This window comes from Motacilla alba, chromosome 6 (assembly GCF_015832195.1).
Source record: "Motacilla alba alba isolate MOTALB_02 chromosome 6, Motacilla_alba_V1.0_pri, whole genome shotgun sequence".
Classification (NCBI taxonomy): Eukaryota; Metazoa; Chordata; class Aves; order Passeriformes; family Motacillidae; genus Motacilla; species Motacilla alba.
Window position 1 is genome coordinate 22,742,636 of NC_052021.1, and position 22,051 is coordinate 22,764,686.

The 22,051-nt window shown below is 48.2% G+C and overlaps 2 protein-coding genes across 4 annotated transcripts in view; one reads left to right on the forward strand and one right to left on the reverse strand.

Moving 5' to 3' along the window:
- The window catches only part of FBXW4 (F-box and WD repeat domain containing 4), a 63,453-nt gene extending 50,299 nt beyond the window's left edge, over positions 1 to 13,154 (forward strand). For all 3 annotated transcript variants that reach the window (XM_038140561.1, XM_038140560.1, XM_038140559.1), the window contains 3 exons: positions 11,703 to 11,843; positions 12,000 to 12,141; positions 12,393 to 13,154. In XM_038140561.1, coding sequence (XP_037996489.1) covers positions 11,703 to 11,843; positions 12,000 to 12,141; positions 12,393 to 12,509 — 400 coding nt within the window. In that variant the 3' untranslated portion in view covers positions 12,510 to 13,154. The remainder of the gene's footprint in view (positions 1 to 11,702; positions 11,844 to 11,999; positions 12,142 to 12,392) is intronic.
- Positions 13,155 to 14,780: 1,626 nt separating this feature from the next.
- DPCD (deleted in primary ciliary dyskinesia homolog (mouse)) lies at positions 14,781 to 21,984 on the reverse strand. The gene is made up of 6 exons (XM_038140562.1): positions 21,865 to 21,984; positions 21,518 to 21,598; positions 20,773 to 20,897; positions 19,843 to 19,976; positions 16,144 to 16,246; positions 14,781 to 14,987 (listed from the first exon to the last, which is right to left on the reverse strand). The coding sequence occupies exons 1-6, from the start codon at positions 21,926 to 21,928 to the stop codon at positions 14,883 to 14,885; spliced, it is 612 nt and encodes a 203-aa protein (XP_037996490.1). The 5' UTR covers positions 21,929 to 21,984; the 3' UTR covers positions 14,781 to 14,882.
- Positions 21,985 to 22,051: the final 67 nt, after the last annotated feature.

The following is a 22,051-nucleotide window of genomic DNA, read 5'->3' on the forward strand; positions in this document are numbered from 1 at the left end:
ACAGCGGAGTTTGATCTTTCAATAACGTAAAAGCCTGAGTGACAGGCAAATAAAAAAGCCAAGGCAACCTAGGCCACTGGGCCTCTGTTGAAATGGCTAGAGTGTCAAACTTATTCTTCCCTCTTCACCTGTCACAGCTGGAATGCATCATGCCACTGGGTCTTTTCCTCTGCAGGGACCTGTGTGTGAGCTAGTAGACTCGTCAGCATGTGCAGGGTAGGAGGCTGAGTAGGAAGCATGGCTGGGACTCTAGCATGTGAAGCTTGATGTCATTATTGATAGAAAGGGAGTACAGAGCTATCTTTCCAGGTCTTGACTCTCCATAAACTGTTCATCTTCCCAGCAGAGCTTTGGATCCATCTTCAAAGGTCCAGTGATTGCTAGAAGTGATCTTGTAGGGAATGCTGTCTGTTCCTTTGAGGCTTTTGAATGTTGTCTCCCTGGTCAGACTCCAGGAGTGAGAGTGTGGCATGAAAACTTAAAATCTTAGAGCCACCCAGAACTTTAAAACTCCTCCTGTGCTCAATGTGTCCTGATAACATCTAGCAGCCAGAGCCAGGGCCTCTGAGTTTGCTGCTTACCTTTTTCTTGTGGCCACAAAATGGCCCAGAGGCTGCCCCGCAGAGGCTGAACATGGCAAGGATGTCTAAGAACAGAATCCAGGTAATTTCTGAAAAAAAAATGGGAAGGGTAGAATAATGCATAAGGTGTGTTCTTGAAAATCACGGGATCCTTAGCACCACTGAGGTGTTTAGTGCTCTCCAGCATCAGCTAGTTCAGTTAGGGGAGTTTTCTTTGTGTTGGTGGCGGGGGGGGGGGAGGGGGAGCAAGTAACAGTACAACAGTTTCTGTGCCATTCTCTTCCATTGGGGTAGGTGGTCTTTTTACCCAACAGCTGAGATCTGGAACGTGCTACAAAAGGATTTAAAGCTTAAATAACCTTTTGTGTACTGATCATCTTAGTTCCAGGCCAGATAAGTCCTCGGCTGGTGCTTGTCACTGTTGGTCATGGTATGTTTTGTATTTATGACCTTCACTGTTCCCTGACCCTGGGGCAGCCATTCTCATCCCTCCAAGAGGAAGGGGATAATATCTTCACCTGTAAGTATGTCCTGTGCTTTGAAAAGGGCTTGACTGGTTTTGGTGTAGAGGAAATTTTTAGTGGGGAAAGGAAACGCCTCTTGCTGCATCCCGCTCCCACAACTGTCTTTCATTTCTGACTCTGCTGAGATGATGGCGTTGGATCAAAGCCACAACAGGCAGCAACAAGCAATTGTCAAGGGAGTCTAAAGCAGGGGAATGACTGCATAATGCCAAAACACTGTCTCTGATGGCTGAAATTCCAGCTGCTGCTACACCTGGCCCTGTCTCCTGTAATGAAGGAGGATTTAGATTTTTTTCATATGCTTTTGAAGCTGGCTAGCTGCACTTGTGGAGGACATCTCTCCCCCCTCACATGCTACCTTGTGCCATCTGATTACTTTTGGATGTGTAGAAGTTGCTGTGCACTTATTCCCACTGTGGATCAAGGTGTGTGTATGTAAAAGCAGCTGTAAGTTCAGTGATTAGAGGCCTGCAAGGGGAACAGTGAGCAATATGGGCCACACGATACTAACCTGTGTCCTTGCATCAAGTATCAGGGCTTGCTGACTCCTTGTCCTCTTCCAAGTACCCTTGTCCTTCCTTTAGTTAAGGATATGATGGCAGCTGCCCCTCTTGCAGGTCAGGTTCCTCTGCTCACTTCTGCCTTTTTCTATTCAGACCGTCCTGTCTTGTTGGCTTGTGTGAGTGTGTGGCTCAACAGAACAGCCACTTAATGGCAAGCAAGAGAAAAGGAAACCTTATTCAGATCCTCCTCCTCTTTTTTCTTCTTTCTATTGCCTTTGGGAGTTTAAACTCCTTGGAAGATGAGGGTCATGCACCACTGACAGCTTCAAGGCCAGCATTTGTCATTTGCCTGCAGAGAACTGTTGCTTCCCATGTTATTGGGGTGGTCTTGCATGTCATTAAGAGACAAATGCCCCTGTCTCAAGGATGCTTCTCCATAAGACAGAATAATCCAGAGGTGTCTTTGCAGCAACTCTTGGAGCTATTCTGCAAAGCCTGACATTTGAAATGGACCAGTGACCTGTCTTACATGGTAGTCTTCATGCTATAAACATTTTAAATGCACAAATTCTACAGTGTTCTTTCCTGTGACATGACATGACATGCTGCAGGGCACAAGAGCTCTGAAAACTGAACCAAAGTTAGCTGTGCCCTGCAAGCCACCCAGATCCTCTGCCTTTTAAATAGCCGGTCTTTGTACAACTCCTCCCCCCTTTTGAAGGTATTTTTGGCAGAGTGGGGATTTTGTTTGTTTGTTTTCTGTTTTTTTGTTGTTTGGTTTTTTTTTTAAGAACCCTCTAATTTCTTGTTCGGTTTTTCTCCTGCTCCTGAGCCCTTTGAAAGTAGCTTTATGCCGTCACTGACACCAAACTGACACTTTGCGTTTCCCCACTTCTTATCCCTTTATTGCAACAGATGTTGAAATTTTGTATCCCTTTTATCTGTCCCTCTTTGCCCTCTTCCTGTAATTAGGTTTCCCTTGTTAGCAGTACAAAGTGGCCCGGTTTGCTGCCTGGCCTTTTGAGCCATTGTGTCGGAGCACATTTTTTTCCTCCTCTTTCGGAAGAGTTCCTTCCCCCTTAAGTAATAGGCAGGGTGTGGGCCAGAGCTGTGGCTTTTTCTTGTTTCTTTGTTCTCCATTTATCTCTGCCACCTTTTTCAAAGAGATGGAGAAAAAAAAATAGAGTGCGTGGAAGGGGAAGATACAGAGTTGCATTTCTTGACCATCAGGCCCCCCTGCTCTTCAGGTGTTCAAGGCAGGTGCCTTTGATGTCTGCAGCTTTTGGGGAGGTGGGAGGTGAGGATTTGTGAGAGTGACTTGGGAGTGGAGGAGAAGGGAGATTCAGGTGTATGGATGCTGCCCTCAGCAGAGGGTTGGGAAGGAGTCTCAGGTAACCAGGCAGCTGCTGAGCAGGTTAGTTATCTGTTCTGCCTATAGTGTTATTGCACTGTGCTCTTTCTTTTCAAGAGCCAGCATGAGTGTTACCATCTTTAAGCAGCTGGCTGAAGTTTGCTAATGTGCTGCTGCTGTATTTTTAGTGTGTGTTTCCATGGGTCCATTGCTAGGTTACATCTGTCTGGGCCATGGAGGGGGCAAGAATGAGTTGCTGTCTTTTCAACTTTTGGCTTATATTGATCTGCATCCATTTTGGTGGCTCTTCAGAGCCCATGGAGTTAAAATTTGTGCTCCCTGTACTGGTCTTAAACAGCAATTTGAGAGTTTAAGCATATAGCCCTGAACACTCTGGTCAGCTGATCATTACTGATGATATCCTGTTTAAATCCAGTCCTTCTTGACTTTGTCTCCTGTTGTGCTCCAGTTTTTAATTGTGTGGAAGTAGATGAATGAAATGAAAATATGCAGGTCTAGTTCTTAGTTACAAGTCTTGCTGAATGTTTTCAACAAAAGTTTTTAATGTAGAAGCTTGGCTCAAGGCTTCTTAGTGTTGTGTTCTAAAATAATTTCTGTAGAAGAGCATTCTCTCCACAGCTTTGACTCCAAGGCTTATGCAAGTTTGAGACCCTTTAATTTAATCACCAAAGGAGCTGCTGGGTGAAGGAGGCACATATATTCAGAACTGGAGTTTGTGGATCAAAAGGAAAGGTAACTGACTCCAAGAAGTGTGGGGTGTCTGTTTCACCCAGCCATTTAAACTGGATTTATTCAGTCACAGAGAAGTGGGTGTGTACATCTGACAACAGGAAGGACAAGCAATAGCAAACGTTACCCTGTCACTGATACCAATTTCACAGGATTTGGAGAGCAAGCAGAGTAGATGCGGTAGATGTGGAATACCCTTTCCAGCCCTGCTTTTCTATAGATTCATATGCCAGGCATCTTTTTTTTTTGCCAAGGAAACTCCTCCAGGTTTTATGGGAAAGAGGCTCCCTATTCCTTTCAGACTTGCATTTCTTTCTCAGCATCTCTGTCGTGGCTGAACACAGACCAGTCCAGACCTTGAGACCTTGAGTGTTGTTGGAAGCAGGACACCAGGGTTATGGCCAGCTTGAGCCCGTTCTGGAGAAAGCTTGATGGTGCAGGGATCCTCTTAAGTGGTGGTTTCTTGGATGACTGTCCCTTGTAGAAGACTTTGTTGTGTTCAGAACTCTGTCTCCTCTCTATAATGGATAGCTTCAGTCTTGTCTGTGCAATGTATTCTCATGGTATGCATGTTTTCTCAAAACTGAGGCCTTGTTGTTCTTTACTGATTTCTGCTTGGGCTTTGGTTTTGTGACACTATGTTTCTGAACTCTCTCACATAAGCTGGGCATCTTCTCCCTTCTTTTTGTTAAGAGGGCTCTGGTCCATCTTAACCTAAATGTAAAATCTTTGTAGGAGGAGTAACATACAGGTGTTAATCCTAAATCCTTTCTTCCCCATGGCAGTCTTGGTCCTGTCTCACTAGAAAGGACCATGAGGCCAGCTCCTGCCTTTTGGATGTGTGCATGCTCAGGGCATGCTGCGGCCTTTGAACTCTTGTTCAGGCATATTTATGACAACTTTACAAGGCCGTGAACAATCAGAGAGCATGGGTGGGGGCTGGACACTCCAAGCACATCAATCAGTTTCATCCCTCTGAGCCAAAGCAAAAGTAATCTTTATTTTTCCCTGGGTTGAGAGAGAATCAACAGAGGCAAGAGAGAAGAATGGGAAGGAGTGAATGAGGAACCCCCTCTGTCACTGGCTAGTGGTAGCTCATTTAAACAGATGGCTTTGTTTTGATTTGGACTCTCCATTTTTTTGTCTCCCCACTAAAGGAGACCTGCAGAGCTCTGTCCAGAAAGGGAGCAGCACAGCCGCCTGTTCCCACACAAGTGGGGCGAAAGGCGAGAGGCTTTGAGAATTCCCTGCTTCTTTTCCTCGCCTCCCTCTTTTTCTCTTCCTCCAAGAAATCACAGTTTGAGAATTCCCCCCTACTCCTCCCGTTGGAAAGAAAGACAGAGAAGACATTCTTGACATTCTTTGCAGAGAAAAGGGGTTAAATGTCTGAATTTGGGGGTCACCATGTTATACAAATTGCAATCTAATCGTTTTTACAAGAACACACGTGTGCTAAGAAAAGGAGCCATGGACAAGAAAGAAAAGGGGATAGACAACCCTTTTTGTCCTATCTTCTTTTTTTTTCCCCCTCAAGGTTTTGGACTATTGTCATGTCCTGTCTCTCTCCCCTCCTCACCCCCGAGAGGGAGAACGTTGGTTTTATAGTTAAATTGGTTCGTAAAGCAGAAGGGCTTGGTGCCATTTCTGTTTGTTTTCCCAAATAAAAGCCTCAGCAGGGTCTCTTTTGCACCGTTGTGGCTTTATTTGAAGAAACTGGCTTTTTCCCATAGCCCAGTGTGTCAGTTTATCCTCTGAACTTAACCTTACGGGAACCCGAACAACAAAAACTCACAGGGTCCCAGAGCTGGAAAGGTAAAGAAATTGTATCTTTTTATTGGACCATTTAAAATGTGTGTGGGCCAATTCAGAGAAAGCAGAAGAAAAGAAGGCAAAACTCCCTTTTCTGTCTCTCCTCTCAACACAATCTCAGACCGTCGTTGGTGTCTTTCCCCCCTACTGCCTCGAGTCCCTTCAGCTGCACTGAGGAATCAGAGAGAGGCATTTGCCCTGAAAATCACTTGAAGCAGCATCTCTGAGCCATTTCATTTGGAGGTGCTCCCTCAAAATTCCCCAGTCCAATCCCACACCTCCCTCCAGGAATTAGCAGCCTGGTCTAAATGCAGGGGCAAATTTGGGGTAGGATGGAAGAATAACTAACAAGGATCTGCGTTTCTCCCTATATACAATACAGATGTTGTTTGATCAAGCCTTTCCCTTCTCAGTATAAGTTGCTGCATCCCCTCAGTGCCTCAGCTGCTATTGCAAAGCACCTAGAAGAGACAGCAGCTCAGCTCTTTCCTTTGGTTTTGGTGCACTGTCCTAATTGGGTGACAGAAATTGTGCAAATGCTACACTTGGGATAATTTATTTTTAAATGGATTTGTTTTTCTTTCTCATTTTTGATACTCAGATCAAATATCCCAGTGTTTGGAACTGAACAGGGCTCTTTATACCTTTTTTTTTTTTTAAATATGTGCTTCCCACCTGTCTTGTTTCAAATAGTTATTGGGGCTGAAATACTGGTTTACAGCTCTCTTTGGTTTCTGAACAGTCATCTGCTTATGTGCAATAGATTCTCCTCTTTGATGGATGATCACAGTTCACAGATGAGGATTCCAGAGCAAGTTTGTTTTCCAGAGAATTGTCCTCAGTTTTGCACATCTCTGTTTTCAACAGGTGTTCAAAATTCAGCAGCTTCCTAGAGTTTGCATATTTATATAATATCAATTCTAGTGAATTGGGGTCACCAGAAATTGAGGGTAGGGAGAAAAATGTTGTTTTATACCAGCTTTTAGAGTGTAGTTTCTTGTGTACTGGAGACAGCTGGGCAAGATACTCAGCAAATGGGCAAGTTCCAGGAAGGCAGGTGCAGACTTCTTTCGGACTCTGACTTTGAGAAAGAGCTCAGGGAGATCCTGAGCTTTTACGGCCACACAAATAGTTGCAGTGGCTTGGGAGGCCATGTATCAATTTAACTTGGTGAAGCAACATCCCATGGGTTATCTGGAAAGTAACCATCTGGGCTCTGCCATGACTGATCTTATTTTGTCTTCATATTAGTGATTGAGAAGGAATAGAACTTGAAGCTGTTTTTAAAAAAAGAACAAGAACTTAAAGAAACCCGACTGTTTCTTCACTTTGCTTCTGAGCTGCTTGTCTTCCGGAGGTATCAGGAGAGCTATGCTCATGGCTAGATTTCTAGCATGGAAAGGAAAGAGTGAAATGTGGAAATCCTGAATAAATATCTGATTTTAAAAGTAATTTTTAGAAGTCTTGAAGAACTTGGAAATTGATCGAGATGAATCAAAGGATTCTCTATAGTGTCTGAACAAAATGCCTTTCACTGTTGGACTCATCAGTTGGTTACATGAACCAGGCGCATCGACTTGGTTTAAACATCTTGTTCTATCACCAAGGAGTCCAGAGCCTAGTGCCAACACAGCTTTCCTGTACTAGGGATGAAATAGGCTGCTGGATTTGCTCTGGCTCTGTTCGTTGTGGGCAGGTACTGGATTAGTGCCAGTATTATTTGGCCTGTCTAGATGCTTAACAGGAAGTATGAAAAATTAGGAATATTATGAGATTCCTCACCACTCGAGGCTTACTTGTGTGTTTGTAGGTGGCATATTGGCCCAGTTGGTTTGTGGTTAAAGTGCTCTTGCTCTAGAGTGGTCTTTCCAGAAGACTTGCACTGTCACATTTGTGATTCTGCCTCACAGAGCTCCACTGGTGCACAGTTGTTTCTGTTGGTGCCACCCAGCACAGGGACTGAACGTGGGCAGTGTCTGGCCCAGGCTGTTCAGTACAAAGACAAACAAAGCTCCAGCAATCTGCACAAGTAACTACCTGGCTTGCCTGAAGAAGACCTGGGAGTGAAACAGCTACTTGCTACTGCTGGAGGGCCATGGCAGGGTGGGGAGAGGGTGTGTCCCGTCCATGTTTGGGCTCGCTTGGTCTTCACAGACACTTCCTGACTAACCTTCACAGCCCGTAACAAGGACAGGGCCTCTGAAGTACTGAGGATCAGCCTACCTGGGATTTGAAAGGTGTTTAGGTGAAAAATGGACCACAAAGGAAAGAAGACAGCTGTTTCCTGCTGTGTTTGGCTGATGCTGGTGAAAAAGGTCCAAGATAGCTGTGCCATCTCTTTCTGTCCCTCATGGAGAAGGTATCTTTTGTCCCTCTAAGTTGTTAGAAACCATTAGTGATGTGCTGGTGTAGCTGCTGCTGTTCTGTTGCCTGTTCATGGGTTATCTTGATCCTTTATGGGTTATTAAGGATTAGCTGTGGGTTTTGCTCCCAGGAAAGGGGGAAGTCTGGGAGTCACCGCTATCAGGGCAATCCCGAGATTGTGTCAGAAAGTCCTTTTTCCAACCCAGCTGTCCAAGAAGGAGTCAGAGGTCTTCGGCTGTTGTTCTCAAGGTTGTTTATTAATTGTTATCTAAAACATTTTCTGTCTGGCCTGCTGCAATCTGTTCAGCAGGTCAGCCAAAGGCACACTGCCCACCCAAGAGGCCGGTGTTGTCTTTTATACTATAAGCTATGTACTTGATATTTACTCTTATGTTCCAATACCTATCACCTATGTTAGACAGTGACTTTCTAGGCTAGACCAATCTGAAAGTGCCAACATCACCCAAATCATGGAGGCTAGGATGAAGAAGGAAGAAGGACAGGGCACGCCCTGATTCCTCTGTCTTGGAGCCTCAGACGCCCATGTACAAAGTCCCAAACCCCCATGTGCAAAATCTTAAATTTTTTCCCTTCACCCTGTGATCACTACTACTGTGTTATCTAAACCTTTGTGACCTTTAATTCTTCATGTAAAGTTGGTAACTGGTTCCATGGGTCAAACTCAAAGCCACAGGGATCTTTGGCTGCACACCAGGGTCTCCAACTCCCCTGGCCAGGGCCCGGATCATCCAGGAACATCAGAGAGATGTCCTAGGTTCTGACAGGGAAGCTGTTCAGGTATGAGGTTTGAGGGAAGGGATTATTTGGGATAACCAAGAGTGGACAATTTGTGGGCACTGACTTGTGATCCCAAGGCTGGAAGAGTTGTGACAGAAGAGTGGTGACAGAATTCTCTTCCCAGCATGGGTTCAGCATGGCTATGTATGCTGCAGCACATAGAGCTAGTCTGGCATGGTGATAGCTGTCCAGAGACACCTTAATCTGCTGAATAAAGGGGAAATTCTAATAATGTTCTGCATCTTTTTCACCTTAAGTGTGCCCATGCCAGAACACATCAGTGTTTTGTTTGTGTCCCCAGTGTAGAGCACTGTAAATTTTCCCTTGGTGCCAGATGGTTAAGTGCTTCACTGTAGCAACGACCACATTGCCTCTGTGAATTGCCAAAGAGCTGCTCCTGTTTCCAAGGGCTGCAGATCTCACCTGAGAGCTGCTTTGGCTGACCTGTTCTTGGGCCAGGAGAACTGAATTGATTAACAAACCAGCAAAGCAAGGTTTACTTTGCTGCAGAAACTTGCAAGTGTCTGTGCTCATTTTATGCCTACAGAGAGAAGCCAATCCTTTTCTTTTCTGCTTCCTTTTTTTGTTGCTTTTTCTTTCATTTTTGTTGCCTGAGATGGAAATGTAAGCAGAGGGAGGAAAACTGGTGTGACTCTGTTGAAGTGCTTGGGTACCACTGCAGTGAGGTGTGAAGGCATGGAGAAACACTGGGAGTGAAGCACCTGGATGGTACTCAGGGTCCAAGCTGCTGGTGCTGCCTAGAGCTTGCTGGGGTAGCTCACCTCTTGGGAGTAACTCCTTGCTCCTGCCTGAGCAACTGGCAGAAGATACTGTCAGCTGGGCAGTCTGGCCTCTTATGCATCTCACAGGTAGTCTGAGGATTGTTGTCTGGGAGAGCAGCTGACTCCTCTTCTTACCTCTCTTGTATGTCTTACAACTCTGGGTCACACATATATCTTGTAGGATGAAGAAGGTTTTGCAGAAGCCTTGATAAGGGCTGTGTGCACGTCCATTTGTCCTGCTGGCTTTGCAGAATGGCAGATGGAGGGGATCTGTGTGCTTGGATGGGTGGGGGAGTGCCAGAGCGCTCATATCCATCCATGCCTCACTCCACAGTGGATCCAATGACCCATCTGTGCCAACCAAACCCCATTGCTCTTGCTCACAGTGCTCAAACCATGAATGCTTCAAGCTCTCAACCCACAGACAGGTGCAGAATTGCTGCTGGGTTGGTTTACAAGTAACCTTCCAAGGGTTAATGTATTGTGAGAAGGTTGCAAAGGGGTGAAGTCTGGAATCCCCTCGATTCCTTGCCTGGAGAAACACAAAGTCCAATAAGCCAGCACCCCTGGATTCGTGTTGGGGGGGATTAATTCATGCACTTGATGTTAAAGCTTGTCCGAGAGGTTTGCATGGGGGGGCTATTGCTAGGGCTGGTTGGCCTCTCTAAATGGTTGCTAGGGCCCTGGCATCAAGGTCCAATGTAGCTGCCCACAGCCACGGTCACGGAGGGAATTACACAGCCACAAAGAAATTGTTATTCTACATAATCTGCTCTTTGGAGAGTGACTGTGGGGAAACAGGCTGGCCCCAGCATGCCGCCAGCTCTGTGATCATAGAAGCGTGCTGGCTGCAAAGATCGGCCAGGGCTCGCCTTCTGATCTGGGGACACCAGGGCTCGAGGCGCTAATCTGCTTTATCAGCGATTTCTCTCTCCTGACACAAAGGTGTTTACTTGTTTTAACATCTCCCAGGACTCTATTTCTCCTTTTGTGTGGTCTTTATCCCCCGACGAGGGCTTTAGCCCAGATTACAGACAGAATTAAGGCATTTGGCGATGTGCCTCAGAACTGTGTGATGCTGGATCAAGGAGCAGAATGTAACAAAATAATGGGGGGAGATGCTGAGAGTGACCCCACTGCGGGATCTGTGCTGTTGGCTTTCAGGACTGCTTCATTGTCCTGAGAACCAGGAGGCTGTTGGTGAGGGGTGGCCATGCAGCAGAGTTTGAAAAGCAGGTGCTTCAAGTTTTATTGTGTCCAGCATTTTTGATGTAGAGGGTGTGAGGAGAAGGAGAAGGAAAAAAAGGAGGGTTTGCAATAGGTGGCCATTTCAAGAAGCTGGGCAGATTGCCCACTCCATTCCCAAGAGTCTGTCATGTCTGAATACCACTGGCTGCTGCAGCAGGTGGAATGACACTGGTACAGGCTGTGCCATACACCTGATGCAATTCCATGTGACCCGGGGAAGCGGCTCAAGCTTCTTCTTGAAGTCTGGCAGGCCAGGACCTCACCAGGCACCATCCACTAGGTGAGCTGCATATAAACAAGCAGCAGAGTGATACCACCACAAAGCACTCAGCATAGAGCTTCATGGAGATCTTGCTTTAGCTCTTTCACTGCAGGCAAGGAATTAAAAAGGAGGAAAGGGTCAAAAAAAGGAGAAAAATCTGGCCTTTGGAAGGTCATCTCCAGATGACTGATCGTTGGGGTGGTTGCTTTTGACCTGTCACGTTCAGCTCCAGATATGGTGTTTGTAAAATGTGGTATAACTGGAGGGGGTTGAGCAGAGCAGCCATGGCAGACTGGGTTGGGAAGGTCTGATTTGCCTGTGGATCTGGGCTGTGTGTAAAAGATCTTGGGAAATACCCCAGTGGACAGTATTTTGAAGGACAGAGTATGGGATGGGATTGAACACGTAAATGGCTCTTGTAGACTATTTGGAGTCTGACTAATCTGGGAGTTGTCTCCTATGGAAGTGGAGCCATATAATTCAGAATGCTGGTCACTTCTCCCAGAGAACAGAGAGCCTGCTGGTCACCCTTCATGACCCTTCATGGTTAGTGGCCCAACCAATAGCAGAAGCTGGTGGTGGGAGAGGAAAACTGTGTGGGATTTTGTATTGTGTTATATCACAGAAATGAGATCTGGAAGACTTTTGTGACATCATCTCTGCTGTGGCCAGCTGAACTGGAAGGGCTTTTTGCTCTGAATGACTCTTCCCCTAATGTGTTTCATTGCAGTGGTCAGCTGTTGACCTGTTTAGGGACCGACTTCCACCGTGGAGCTGGAGTCCTGGATGTGTTCTATGAAACGCCCTCCCTTCTCCTTTCTTGTGGATATGACACCTACATCCGCTACTGGGACATACGGACCAGCACCAGGTGAGCCTGCCCTGCTGGCATCTGGGGCACACTTAGGGCTCCTGCACTGTCCTTGTGCAGCGTCTGGAAACTCAGCTCTCACTGAACTAGCTCCTTCAGGCAAAGTGGATGGAGGAGTGGAGCTCAGCCCTGCTCTGGTTTGTGTTGTCCTTGCAGGAAGTGCGTCCAGGAGTGGGAGGAGCCCCATGACAGTGCCCTGTACTGCATAAGGAGTGATAAGAACCATATGATTGCCAGTGGCTCTTCCTACTACGGCGTGGTGCGCCTCTGGGATAAGCGGCAGACTCGGTGCCTGCAGGTGAGCACCACTGGGAGACTGAGCAGCAGCAGAGCTTCTCAGCTGTTCTCTGGCAGCCCAGTGTGCATGCCTTGTGGGAAGAAGAAAGAGGGGCTGCTGGGCTGTCTTTGGGGTTAGTCCACCATAGCAAACGTAACCTATATGCAGGGAAAACTGCTTTCTCAGACATTTTAGCCTTTAGATCTGTAACACCAGCCAGCATCTTTGGACTGACCTTGTTTCTGAAAGGTTGATTCTCCTGTTTTTTGCAGAGCTTTCACCTGTCTTCACCCACCAGCAGCCCAGTGTACTGCCTCCGTTTCAGTACCACCCACCTGTACGCTGCCCTGGCGTCAGCCCTGCATGTCCTGGACTTCACGGCCTCGTGAAGGGCACCACAGCTGCTTCTGGTGACCCCAACTCAGCAGAGCTGACACTTGGCTCAGGGAATTGCAGGGCAGGAGAGGTGAGAAAGGCCCACACGGCTTCTGAAGGGTCTAATTGCCTGCCAGAAAGCTACAATGAAGAGTGCACAAAGGGCCAAACTTTCTCAGCCTTACCTGCCTGTTAGTGAAAATAATAGGCCCATTATTGTCCTTTACCCTTTTTATTTTGTGCAAGCCAGGAATTGTTTTATTAACTGTTACTTTTTTTTCTTTTTCTTTTTCCTTCCTTTTTTTCCTGTGGATACATCATTTGAGGGGCAAGTTGAGTCAGGATGCCCCATCAGCTATGTGCTGGTCAGTTTGAGATCAGCCAAGCTCTAAGCATGTGAAGCAAGACTAGGCTGTGTGTGAGGTGGACTGATTTGGTGGAAGGAAAAGGTGCCTGGAGCGAGGCCCACCTTTCTCCTTAACTTGCTGTTCTGACAGCTGCTTGTGTTGTCCTTCACAGCCAAGAGCAGCAATTGAGCTAAAAGGCAGAGCCAGCCCTGCTTTCAGTGTGCCTCCCCAAGTTGGCCGTCAGGTCAGGCTATGCACTTGGCAGGGCTGAAATGGTCGTGTTTTGCTAAATAAAACCGAAAGGAAACAAAAGAGATTGTTGTATGTTTTGTTTCAAGTTCTGAAGGGGCTGTGATGTTACCTGCTGCTTGCAGGGGCCTGGATGGGTGGGGGAGGTTGGACCTATTTTCAGATGCTGTCTCCATGTCTTATAAATCTCTCTCCCTGGCTAGACCCTGTGACACTGCTGGCATTGAAGGTGGTTCCTGGGAGCTTGGATCTCTTGTCACTTTTTCAAACAAGAATTCAAAAAGGAGGATCTGTGACTCATTTGGTGCCTGCTTAATGAAGCAGCAAACCAGACTAGTATGGACACCTGGATGTGATTTACTGGGATCCTGTAGACACATCCAGGTGGGCTCTGCTCCTTTTTGTGTAATCCTTCTGAACCTGACTTGGGTCTCTGAACAACCATAGCTTTCAGCATGCTCTGTGCTGTGTGATTGGATGTGGATAGTGTGCTGTAAGTGGTGTCTGGGGTCTGGCTTTCCTTGGGAAGTAAGTATGGGAACCCTACTTGGTTGAGTTTGAGTGTCCTGGATAGGTAGAGGAGAGGTTTCTGTCACAAACTAAGAGCACTCCTAGGGTGAGTCACTCAGCATGGCGCTTTGTTAGAACTTAATACATTCATTTCCACTGTCAAGAGGCTGCTCTTCCCTTGTGATGCACAAGAATTAGAGGAATATGTTTGCTGGAGCTCCAGACTCTAAGGAATTGTCATGGTTTGAAAGCAGCCTCATCAGGGGAGCTATGTTAGGAACCCATGAGCAGCTCACTTGAAGGTAGGGTTTGCTTGGGTAGTAACTGTTCAAGTATGAACTAGGATGAAACAGCATTCAGAAATCTAAGCAAGGGGATGGCTGTTGGAGGAGTTGGTAAAGCAGCGCTGTTGGGGTTGTCCCTGTGCAGTGAGGTTTGCAATGGTCCATGTTTGTGCCTTCCCAGAAGGGTGGGCAGCTGCTGCTCCTTAGCTGGCCAGTGGCCCAGCATTTGCTTCCCCTCCGTGCCATGCAAATGGAGGCAGCTGCACACTGGTCCCTGCCCTCTGCACAGCCCTGTCACGTTGTGGATGGCTGGCACTAAGGAAGCAGCTGCATGTCTTCCTCTTTACCCTGTTTCATAAGCTGTGCCCACTCAGGTCTAAACATTGATGCTGTTTGCAGAGATACCAAAGTCACGAGAGCATCCTTCTGACTGCATGGAGGAGCTGCATAACTGCACAGGAGGGAGCTGCTCCCAAGCACATCCCAGGCAAATAACAGGTGTGAGGAGAGAGTTCTTGTTTTCCAAACATTACTCCCTGCAGCAGTGGTGGCAGATGGGGAGCTCCCAAGGTGTCATGTTGGATGGGGACAGGGCTGCTGGTTATGGATGTGGTGTGCTTCCTTTGCATACTACAGCTTCCCACAATTCATAGAAGGATCACTCCATCCCTGGAAATGTTCCAGGCCAGGCTGGATGGGGCTTTGAGCAGTCTGGTGTAGTGGAAGGTGCCCTGCCCATGACAGGGAGGTTAGAACTAGGTGATCTTTAAGGTCCTTTCCAACACAAACCATTCTATGGTTCTATGAAATGTCTGCATAAATCAGCAGGCCAGGGCAGCAGACAGGTCAAATGCCCTGCCATCTTCCTAGGCTTACAGAGATTCCTCCAAATGACTCTATTAACAACAGAACCCACTTTTATTAGATAAGGCAAAATAGACACCATGAAGCTGTGCCAGAGAGCTGCCCCTCACCTCAGCCTCGTAGCACCCACTGCCTACTGGGTCTTACAGTCTCCATCCCCACTGTTAGCTGCCTTTATCTTCTTCAGCTCCTTCTGCAGCTTCTCTTCTGCAGCCATGATCTCCTTTGGCTTCTGGTACTGTAGGACAGAGAGAAATGCCCTTAGCACTCCTGAACTCCCATTCAGCCTCTGCTCCAAGCAGACCAACTGCAACCTGTTGCTGCCAGCCCAGCAAGGACCCTCCTGCCAAGGGAGGCCTTACCATTACCAGCAGCCTCTGAAGCCTGTTTAGAGAGGTGGTGCCATCAAGCTAAAAACATTTGCCAAGTTCTGGAGTGTCTTTTACACTGCAAGTAAAACTTTCCAGTTAGGTGTGGAATCTTGGCCCCCACCAACCCCTCTGGAATATCCTAGCAAGCAGATCCTTGCTGTGCTCGCTGACCATATGCTCACAAGTGTTATATATATATGTATATGTATATATATATATATATATATATATATATATATGTGTGTGTGTGTATGGGGCGGGGGGGTTTAATGCAGAGAGAAGTAAGAGTTGCAGTTCCTTTATCTTCCTCTCAGAGGACTCTCACCCAGCTGCAGTTTAGTTTGGATGCAGGTGCTTTTTGCAAGATTTAGCCAGTAGCAAACAGAAGCTCAGGAGGACTCAAGGTGCTCCTCTTGGCCCATTTCCTCTGCATGTGCAGCCCAGGTCTGCTGCCAGGTTTCTCACTGAGGGAGTGCCCTCTGTGTAGCTGACTTCACTGAATAAGGCAAACACCTGTTGCTCAGAAGCATCTGTCTGCTCCTTGCAACAAGAAGTGTGTGTCCATGTTGCTAGTCTCTTGCTTCCACCATGTGTCTGGAAGTGTTCCCTCTCTGACACAAAGCAGCAGGTGATTATTTTTTATTATACTGTTTTAAGACTGTGAGACTCAAACCAGCAGGTCCTTGAGCTTATATGTTCTGAGACAAGAGAAACTTACTGTCACTGAGAGTGGAGGCTTGCTCAGACCTGAGGGAGGGAATACATGGAAAACAGGGCACGATAGACACTCTTCCACCTGTATGTCACCTTGAGCAGCAAGCAGGGCCTCTCCTGCCACCTGGGATCTCTTGGCTAGTGTCAGCATGCCCAGTGTAATCTGAAACTCCCACCAACTGTGTGACAGAGAAGGAGCTGCATGGGTGACCCTCAGCTCTGCCTCATTTCCCCACGTGTAAGAACTTCAGCTTCTTTGCGGACATAAAGAGAAGGGCAGAGTGCTGATCTGCATGGTTAAAACCTCACCGTGATGATCAGGGTGTTGTTGGCATGGGTGAAGCTCAGGGCAGCTGCATCCAAGGGGAGGTGGTATCGGTCCAGATCAGGAATAGAGAACTTTTTATAGTACCTACAAATATGAGAGGAGACAGAAATAAGGAAGGTGGGGCTTCTATTCTGTCATTAGGAGTGCTGAGACACAGACTGCTGGTCTACAAAGTGTACATGAGGACAACAGACCTCTCAGGGTTGGCAGGAGGCCCTTGTACCAAGCTGTGTGCCTGCCAGTGCCCCCAGGTTAGCAGGAGCACTCGAAATAAACCTCCAAACTGGAAACCAGAGCTGGCAAAGTCCTGAAGAGCTTTGGTGTGTGACAGCAGGCTTGGTCCCTCCAGCTTGCCTGTATGTGTAGTGCCAGCTATGGTTAGACTACTCAGTGCTACCTAGGTGTTCCCTGTCTTTTTCCTTGCTCATGGCTTTTCATTCCCTCTAAGTAACAGCTTTCTTTAGCTTCTGTCAAAATAGCTGTCAAAGCTCTTGTGCCATATGACTTACTTTCCTCTGTGATACACCATTTTGTGTTTAAATCCTTCCTAAACTCCTCTTTTTAACTTCTTGCTTTGGTGGCACATTGGTGCTTATGCCTACCCGGGGCACAGATCTCCAGGTGTAACTGCTCATAGTCACCTGAGCCTCTGTTCTGCAGCATCTCCATGCAGCCTGCATGGTAGCTGTGGTGCTCCTCTGCATTTACAGGTCTCCTAGTTCCTTGCCTGGTTTCTATCCCAGTCTTCCAATAACCTCTCACATCCAAGCAGAGGACAGAGAGGTTTTGCCAGCTAAGAGATTTTCTAAGACTTTGGAGCCAGAACCCAGTAGACCTGTGTCTGTTTGCCTGAGATCTTCTGTGCTTGGCATTGCTTGCCTTGCATCTACTGCTGCTCTCTGGGGCTGCCCCAAATACACTGGCTTGTGGTCCCATGCCCACCCAGAGGCATGGCTGGACTCTTAGTCTCTTCCAACACTCCTGTGGGCAATCCTCTCCAAGGAACTGGCCTGTAGCTGGTACTGAGGTGCCTGGAGCAGAGTGGGAATAGGCAGTGGCTGCTACCATGAGGAGTGGTTCTCAATTCAGCTGGCTGTGTGTGAGGCTTGGCCTCTCTAGCTACATCTGCCCAAATGCAGTTTATTTTCCAAGTCACGGTGAAAACAGCTACAAAGGGCAAATGGCTTTCCCGGTGCAGTGGGAGGAATGTACACGGCTTGTTACCGCAGGGCTCAAACCGTTCTGTGTTGTCACTGCTGTCGGTATTTGGAAAAGGTGGCAGACATGGATAATAAGGGAGATGTCAAAGGTTAAACAGCAGAGATTAGATGAACACAAAGACATGTTAAGGAAGTGTTAACTTCTTACCGATTAGACAAAAAAAAAAAAAAAAAAAGCAGTACACAGAAAAAAACCCACTGTTTCAAAGGGCCTTGGGAGTCATCAATGAAACAGCAGCATTCTGCTGCCCCAGGACTAAGGAGAAAGGGAGAAGAATGGCTTTGGCTGGCCTCAAACTAAAATCTGTGACAAGATCAAAGGAAACCAGATCTGCCTTGCCAACCCCTCCTCCTCCTAACATTACCACTGCCTCTCACTACAATAATTGAATCAGGTTTGGCGTTTGGGGAGGTGGCTTTCTAGGTTTGTTTTTAGAGTTCAGTTTAATGGATTTATTTTACAGCAAGAGGTTTTAAGCAAATCCCACTTGAGCAGCCCTTGCCGTGGCCAGAGGGAACAGAGTGACTGGTGGAAGTGAAGAGCTTCTGTCTGGGCTGGGGAGGTAGCTGATGGGTGGTTATCCCAGCCGATGCAGGCTGATTCTCTGCCCTCTCCTCTCACCCCATGGCCAAGGGGCAGTATTACACTCTGAGCCCGAGTCCTGACCCGAGATCCACAGTATGTATGTGTAATCACATCTATTATTTTCCTACTGGAAACCCACTTTTTGTAAGCCCATTGGGAAAGTTGCTACTGGTATGCTGAGAATTTAGAGCTGAGCTACTCAGTAGTGACTTGGCAGCCCATCCTGTTACTTGTGCCTCTGGCTGGCGGTCAGCACAGCTCTGTTGCTCAGAAGCAGCATGGCTGACTTCCAAGGGTTGGAGAGGCTCCGAGGCTTCCTTTCTCTCCCGTAGTGATGTGCACTCTCTGTGTGGATTCCATGCTGTTGTTGCTATCTTGGAATTAGTTGCTGAGTGGTGCCTTGCCCTGGCCGAGACCCAGGAGAAATGATCTAAGATATCCTGGAGCCTGTACTAAGTGTGCTAGTGCTGGTGTCTGTCCCTGCTCCCTACTGACAGCAATGTCATTCTTGTCCTCAGTGAGGTGGCTTTCAGCTTTAATTCTAAAAGTCCTTAAATGTCAGACACAGGCCACGAGTTGCTGTTAGGTCCTCTGGCACCAGTCTGTGAGAGAACAAGTGTCAGCTGCTCATGGAAGACTCTCCTGAGAGTGGTACAAAAAAGCCAGAAGTCAGGTAGGGCATAGGTAAAGCCTCAGTGCTACATTATAACCTTATGGCACCTATGCAGGAAATTCCCACATATACAGGCAAGGAACTTCCCACATACACACCACTATCAGTAGGTAAGCCTGTCTGTGACAGTATGTGGTTGGATTTAGGATCAAGTACTCCATTCCTGTCCTAGCTCCATGGATATCCATGTGTGGCTGACGGCAATCTCATTCATCTTCTGCTACATGGGTCTCCCTACTAAAGCACCGCTGTTCTGTGAATCCCTCTGTGTGCATTTAGGCCAACATCTTTCTGTATTAGAGCTGTAATCGCTTGCTGTTTCTATGGGTTAACTTCCCTCTTCCCAGCCTTCTGGTTTTGAGCCCCCAGATTTGCTTATGTGCAGAGCTCCAGCAGCCCTTTGCCGGGAGACTCGCGGGTGCCGTGTCATGAGAAAGCCCTCGGCAGCAGAGGTGCCGCAGTTCTGTGCCGACAGCACCACCTACAGCCACTTCCATCACCTTCCCTTGTGCTCCCAAGGCTCGTTCCGTGCACTCGCTTCCCAATACTACAGCTCATCTTGGCTTATCTGAGGCTGTAGATGCTTTGGGACAGTGTGTGTTTCATTCCATGTGAGGTGCCATGTACTGACACACTACAAGATGTGGCTTTAACAGCATTTTCCATTTTCTTCCTCCCATCTCAAATCTCTCTTGGCAGAACACTGTGGTGCTTCCTTCCCAGATTCAGTCTGTCTTTTTTGCTTGCTACCTCCAGATCATATCACTGGCATTGTGACTATTGGACATGTCTATGTGGGGAGACCTGTTGGGGTGCCCACAACTTTGCTGTCCATGTTGAATCCTGCAGCATTCGAGATGCAGTAACTAAATCAGAGGGAGAAAATGGAATGTTCTAGCTTCAAGAAGTCTGCAAGGCTCTTACTTTATTTTTCTAAGAAAGTGATATCTGAAAGGGTAAGAACACTGCAAGCACCACCCTACAGGAGCCGAGATGAGTTTGCAATGGCCAATGCAGAGCTTGGGGAGCCCTACTTGTAAATGCGTCTGAGGCAGTTGGGAGTGGAAACTGGGCAGCAGGAGACATGTGCTGCAAAGTGAGGCCCCTCAGCCCTTGCACACTGGGGACAGAAGAGGGGACAGTCCCCTGTGCCAGCCCACCCCAAGGGACTGTCAGCACCGGCAGTGCTGTCCTTACTGACTTCTTGTTGGTGGTCCGGATGACACAGCAGCGCTGCTCCTCCTCCACGGAGACGCTGTAGACCTCCTTGGGGTAGGGGAGGTTACGGATCCGCCACTGGAAGCTGCTCAGGGTATCCTTCCTCATGAAGATAGGCTACAGCAAAGAAGTACCTTTAGCAAGGCCCCTCCAGCTGTCTCCTCTCCCTGTCTCCTTCCTGTACTACCTTGCGAGACTCCACATGGAAACAGCTGTTCTTTCACACTGGAGCATTAGGGAGTAACTCAAGAAGCTGCCTGAGCATCACTTTCCTACAGCTAAGGCTGCTCTGCCTTTGCCCAGGGCACTGCTTGCAGGAGGCTGTAAATGTTCAGTGAGGAAGCAGTGAAGGTACAGGGTTATAGGGTCACAGACAACCAAATACTGAGCTGTGCCTGCTCTAGGAACCTGCTGGATTCAGTCCTAGCTCCGCCTCAATTTGTGGTGCAGAGCTGTGCTTGTGTTTCAGAAGCACAGCTTCTGAAAAGATGATGAGAGACTAAAACAGCTATGCCCTCAGCTAGAGGGGTGTGAAGATGAAACAAGCTGTGCCCTATTAGGGAGCAGCCTGCTATGCACTGCCTTTGCCTTTCATTGCAATCACCTTTGTCTTCTATCCCCTGACTTGTCCTGGCACTGGCCTTCCTGTCACCCTGCTCTTTCAAGACAGGATAGCAGTTGGCCAACACAGCAGTACAATTTCTTTACTTTAGGAAACTACAAATGTCTTGAAGACTCCTAAAAAGCCTAAGCTGTGCCTTCTTTCTACTCAGCCCTTCAGTTTTGGGGTGATTTGTAGCAGAGTGCTGGGTGCATTAAAGCTGTCTCTTGGTGATCTGCAATCTACCAACTACTTCTGAAAGCACAAGACAAGGTATTTTAGGTGCAGTGGTACCTGCAGACTCTTACATACATTTGAGCTGCTCTCTGTTATAAGCTCTGACTCCAGTGCTGCCAGGAGTGGCAAGGTCGGCTCTCCCACTTCCACCTGCCACTTGCCGGTGCCCCCAAGGGCGTTCTTCTCTCGCCATTTTCTACCTGGGGAAAAGAGAAGGAGGGTTTTCATCCTTCTGCTCTCTAAGAACTCCAGCAACTGACTGCCAAAGCTGCCCAGCACACTGAGATTATATGAATACATGTATCTTAATTCCCATAATTTTGACTTTGGTGTGAGTTGATCTGCTAGTTGGCCTATTGCTAGGTCAGAAATTCTGTGCTGAATGCCTCTTTTTTCCTACTTTGTGCTGAAGCCATGGTGGGGTTGCGACAGGTGCTGTGCTGTGGTGGATGTGGTTTTGGACAAGAGCCATAAACAACACTTTGTGGTAGCAGAAGCCACCAAAAAGCATATTTCAGCCCTTCATGTGGTACAGACTTGGTGCCTGGCAACTATGACGGCAATCGCACCTAGTCCATCAAGTCTGTTGTGACAGATGGGATGTTTGGGGGAGATCCTGGGCTAAAGCAAGGTCTGCTATGCCATGAAAGTCAGAGAACCCTGGCTGCAAACTGGACCCTACTTCTATCCCTACAAACTTCTGCTACAGACATGCCCGTCTCCCACAATAGGCAGGGATGATTTGTTCCTGACCAGGAGGTCCCTCTCAACACCCCAGCCCTGAGGGTACAAACCCACTGCCCTGCAGAGCACCACTTACTTATTAACTGGCCAGTCTTCATGTCGTACTCTTCGGCCATCTCCTTCCCATCCTCGAACAAGTAGTGGATCTTCCGCTTCCCTAGAGGCAAGGCAGGTGGTGAGAGGAAAGGGGATACACCTACCCTTGGGTGTAGGGCTCTATCCCACTTGCTCGGGCCCTATCCCATTGTCCGGGACCCCGTCCCACTGCCCGCGTTGATGGCCTCGCGTCCTTCCCTGGGGCCCTGCCCGCGGTGCGGGGCTGTGCCCAGGAGCGCTCCCCTCCGCGCCCGCTCGCTGCACGACCACCCCTCACTCCGCGGCGGGGGCAGGCGAGGGCTATCCCGACCCTCGCCGCGCGGTTACCGTCCTGCACCAGCGCCGTCTTGCCGGCCGCCCGCAGCCGCTCCAGCCAGCTCGGCACCGCCATGGCGGCCGCGCCGTCGCCGCGGCAACGCGGAAACTTCCGCCCGCCGCCCGGAAGCGCCTCCGGCCCGGCCCGGCCCCGGCCCCGGCCCGCGCTGGTTCGGGGCCCGGCCCCGCTCCGGCCGTA

Coding starts and splice junctions, on each gene's coding strand:
- DPCD (XM_038140562.1), bottom strand. CDS start 21,928: ATGGCGGTGCCGAGCTGGCTGGAGCGGCTGCGGGCGGCCGGCAAGACG. Junction 20,898..21,517: donor GAAGACTGGCCAGTTAATAA/GTAAGTGGTGCT, acceptor TCTTTTCCCCAG/GTAGAAAATGGCGAGAGAAG. Junction 19,977..20,772: donor TAACAGAGAGCAGCTCAAAT/GTATGTAAGAGT, acceptor TCTTTGCTGTAG/CCTATCTTCATGAGGAAGGA.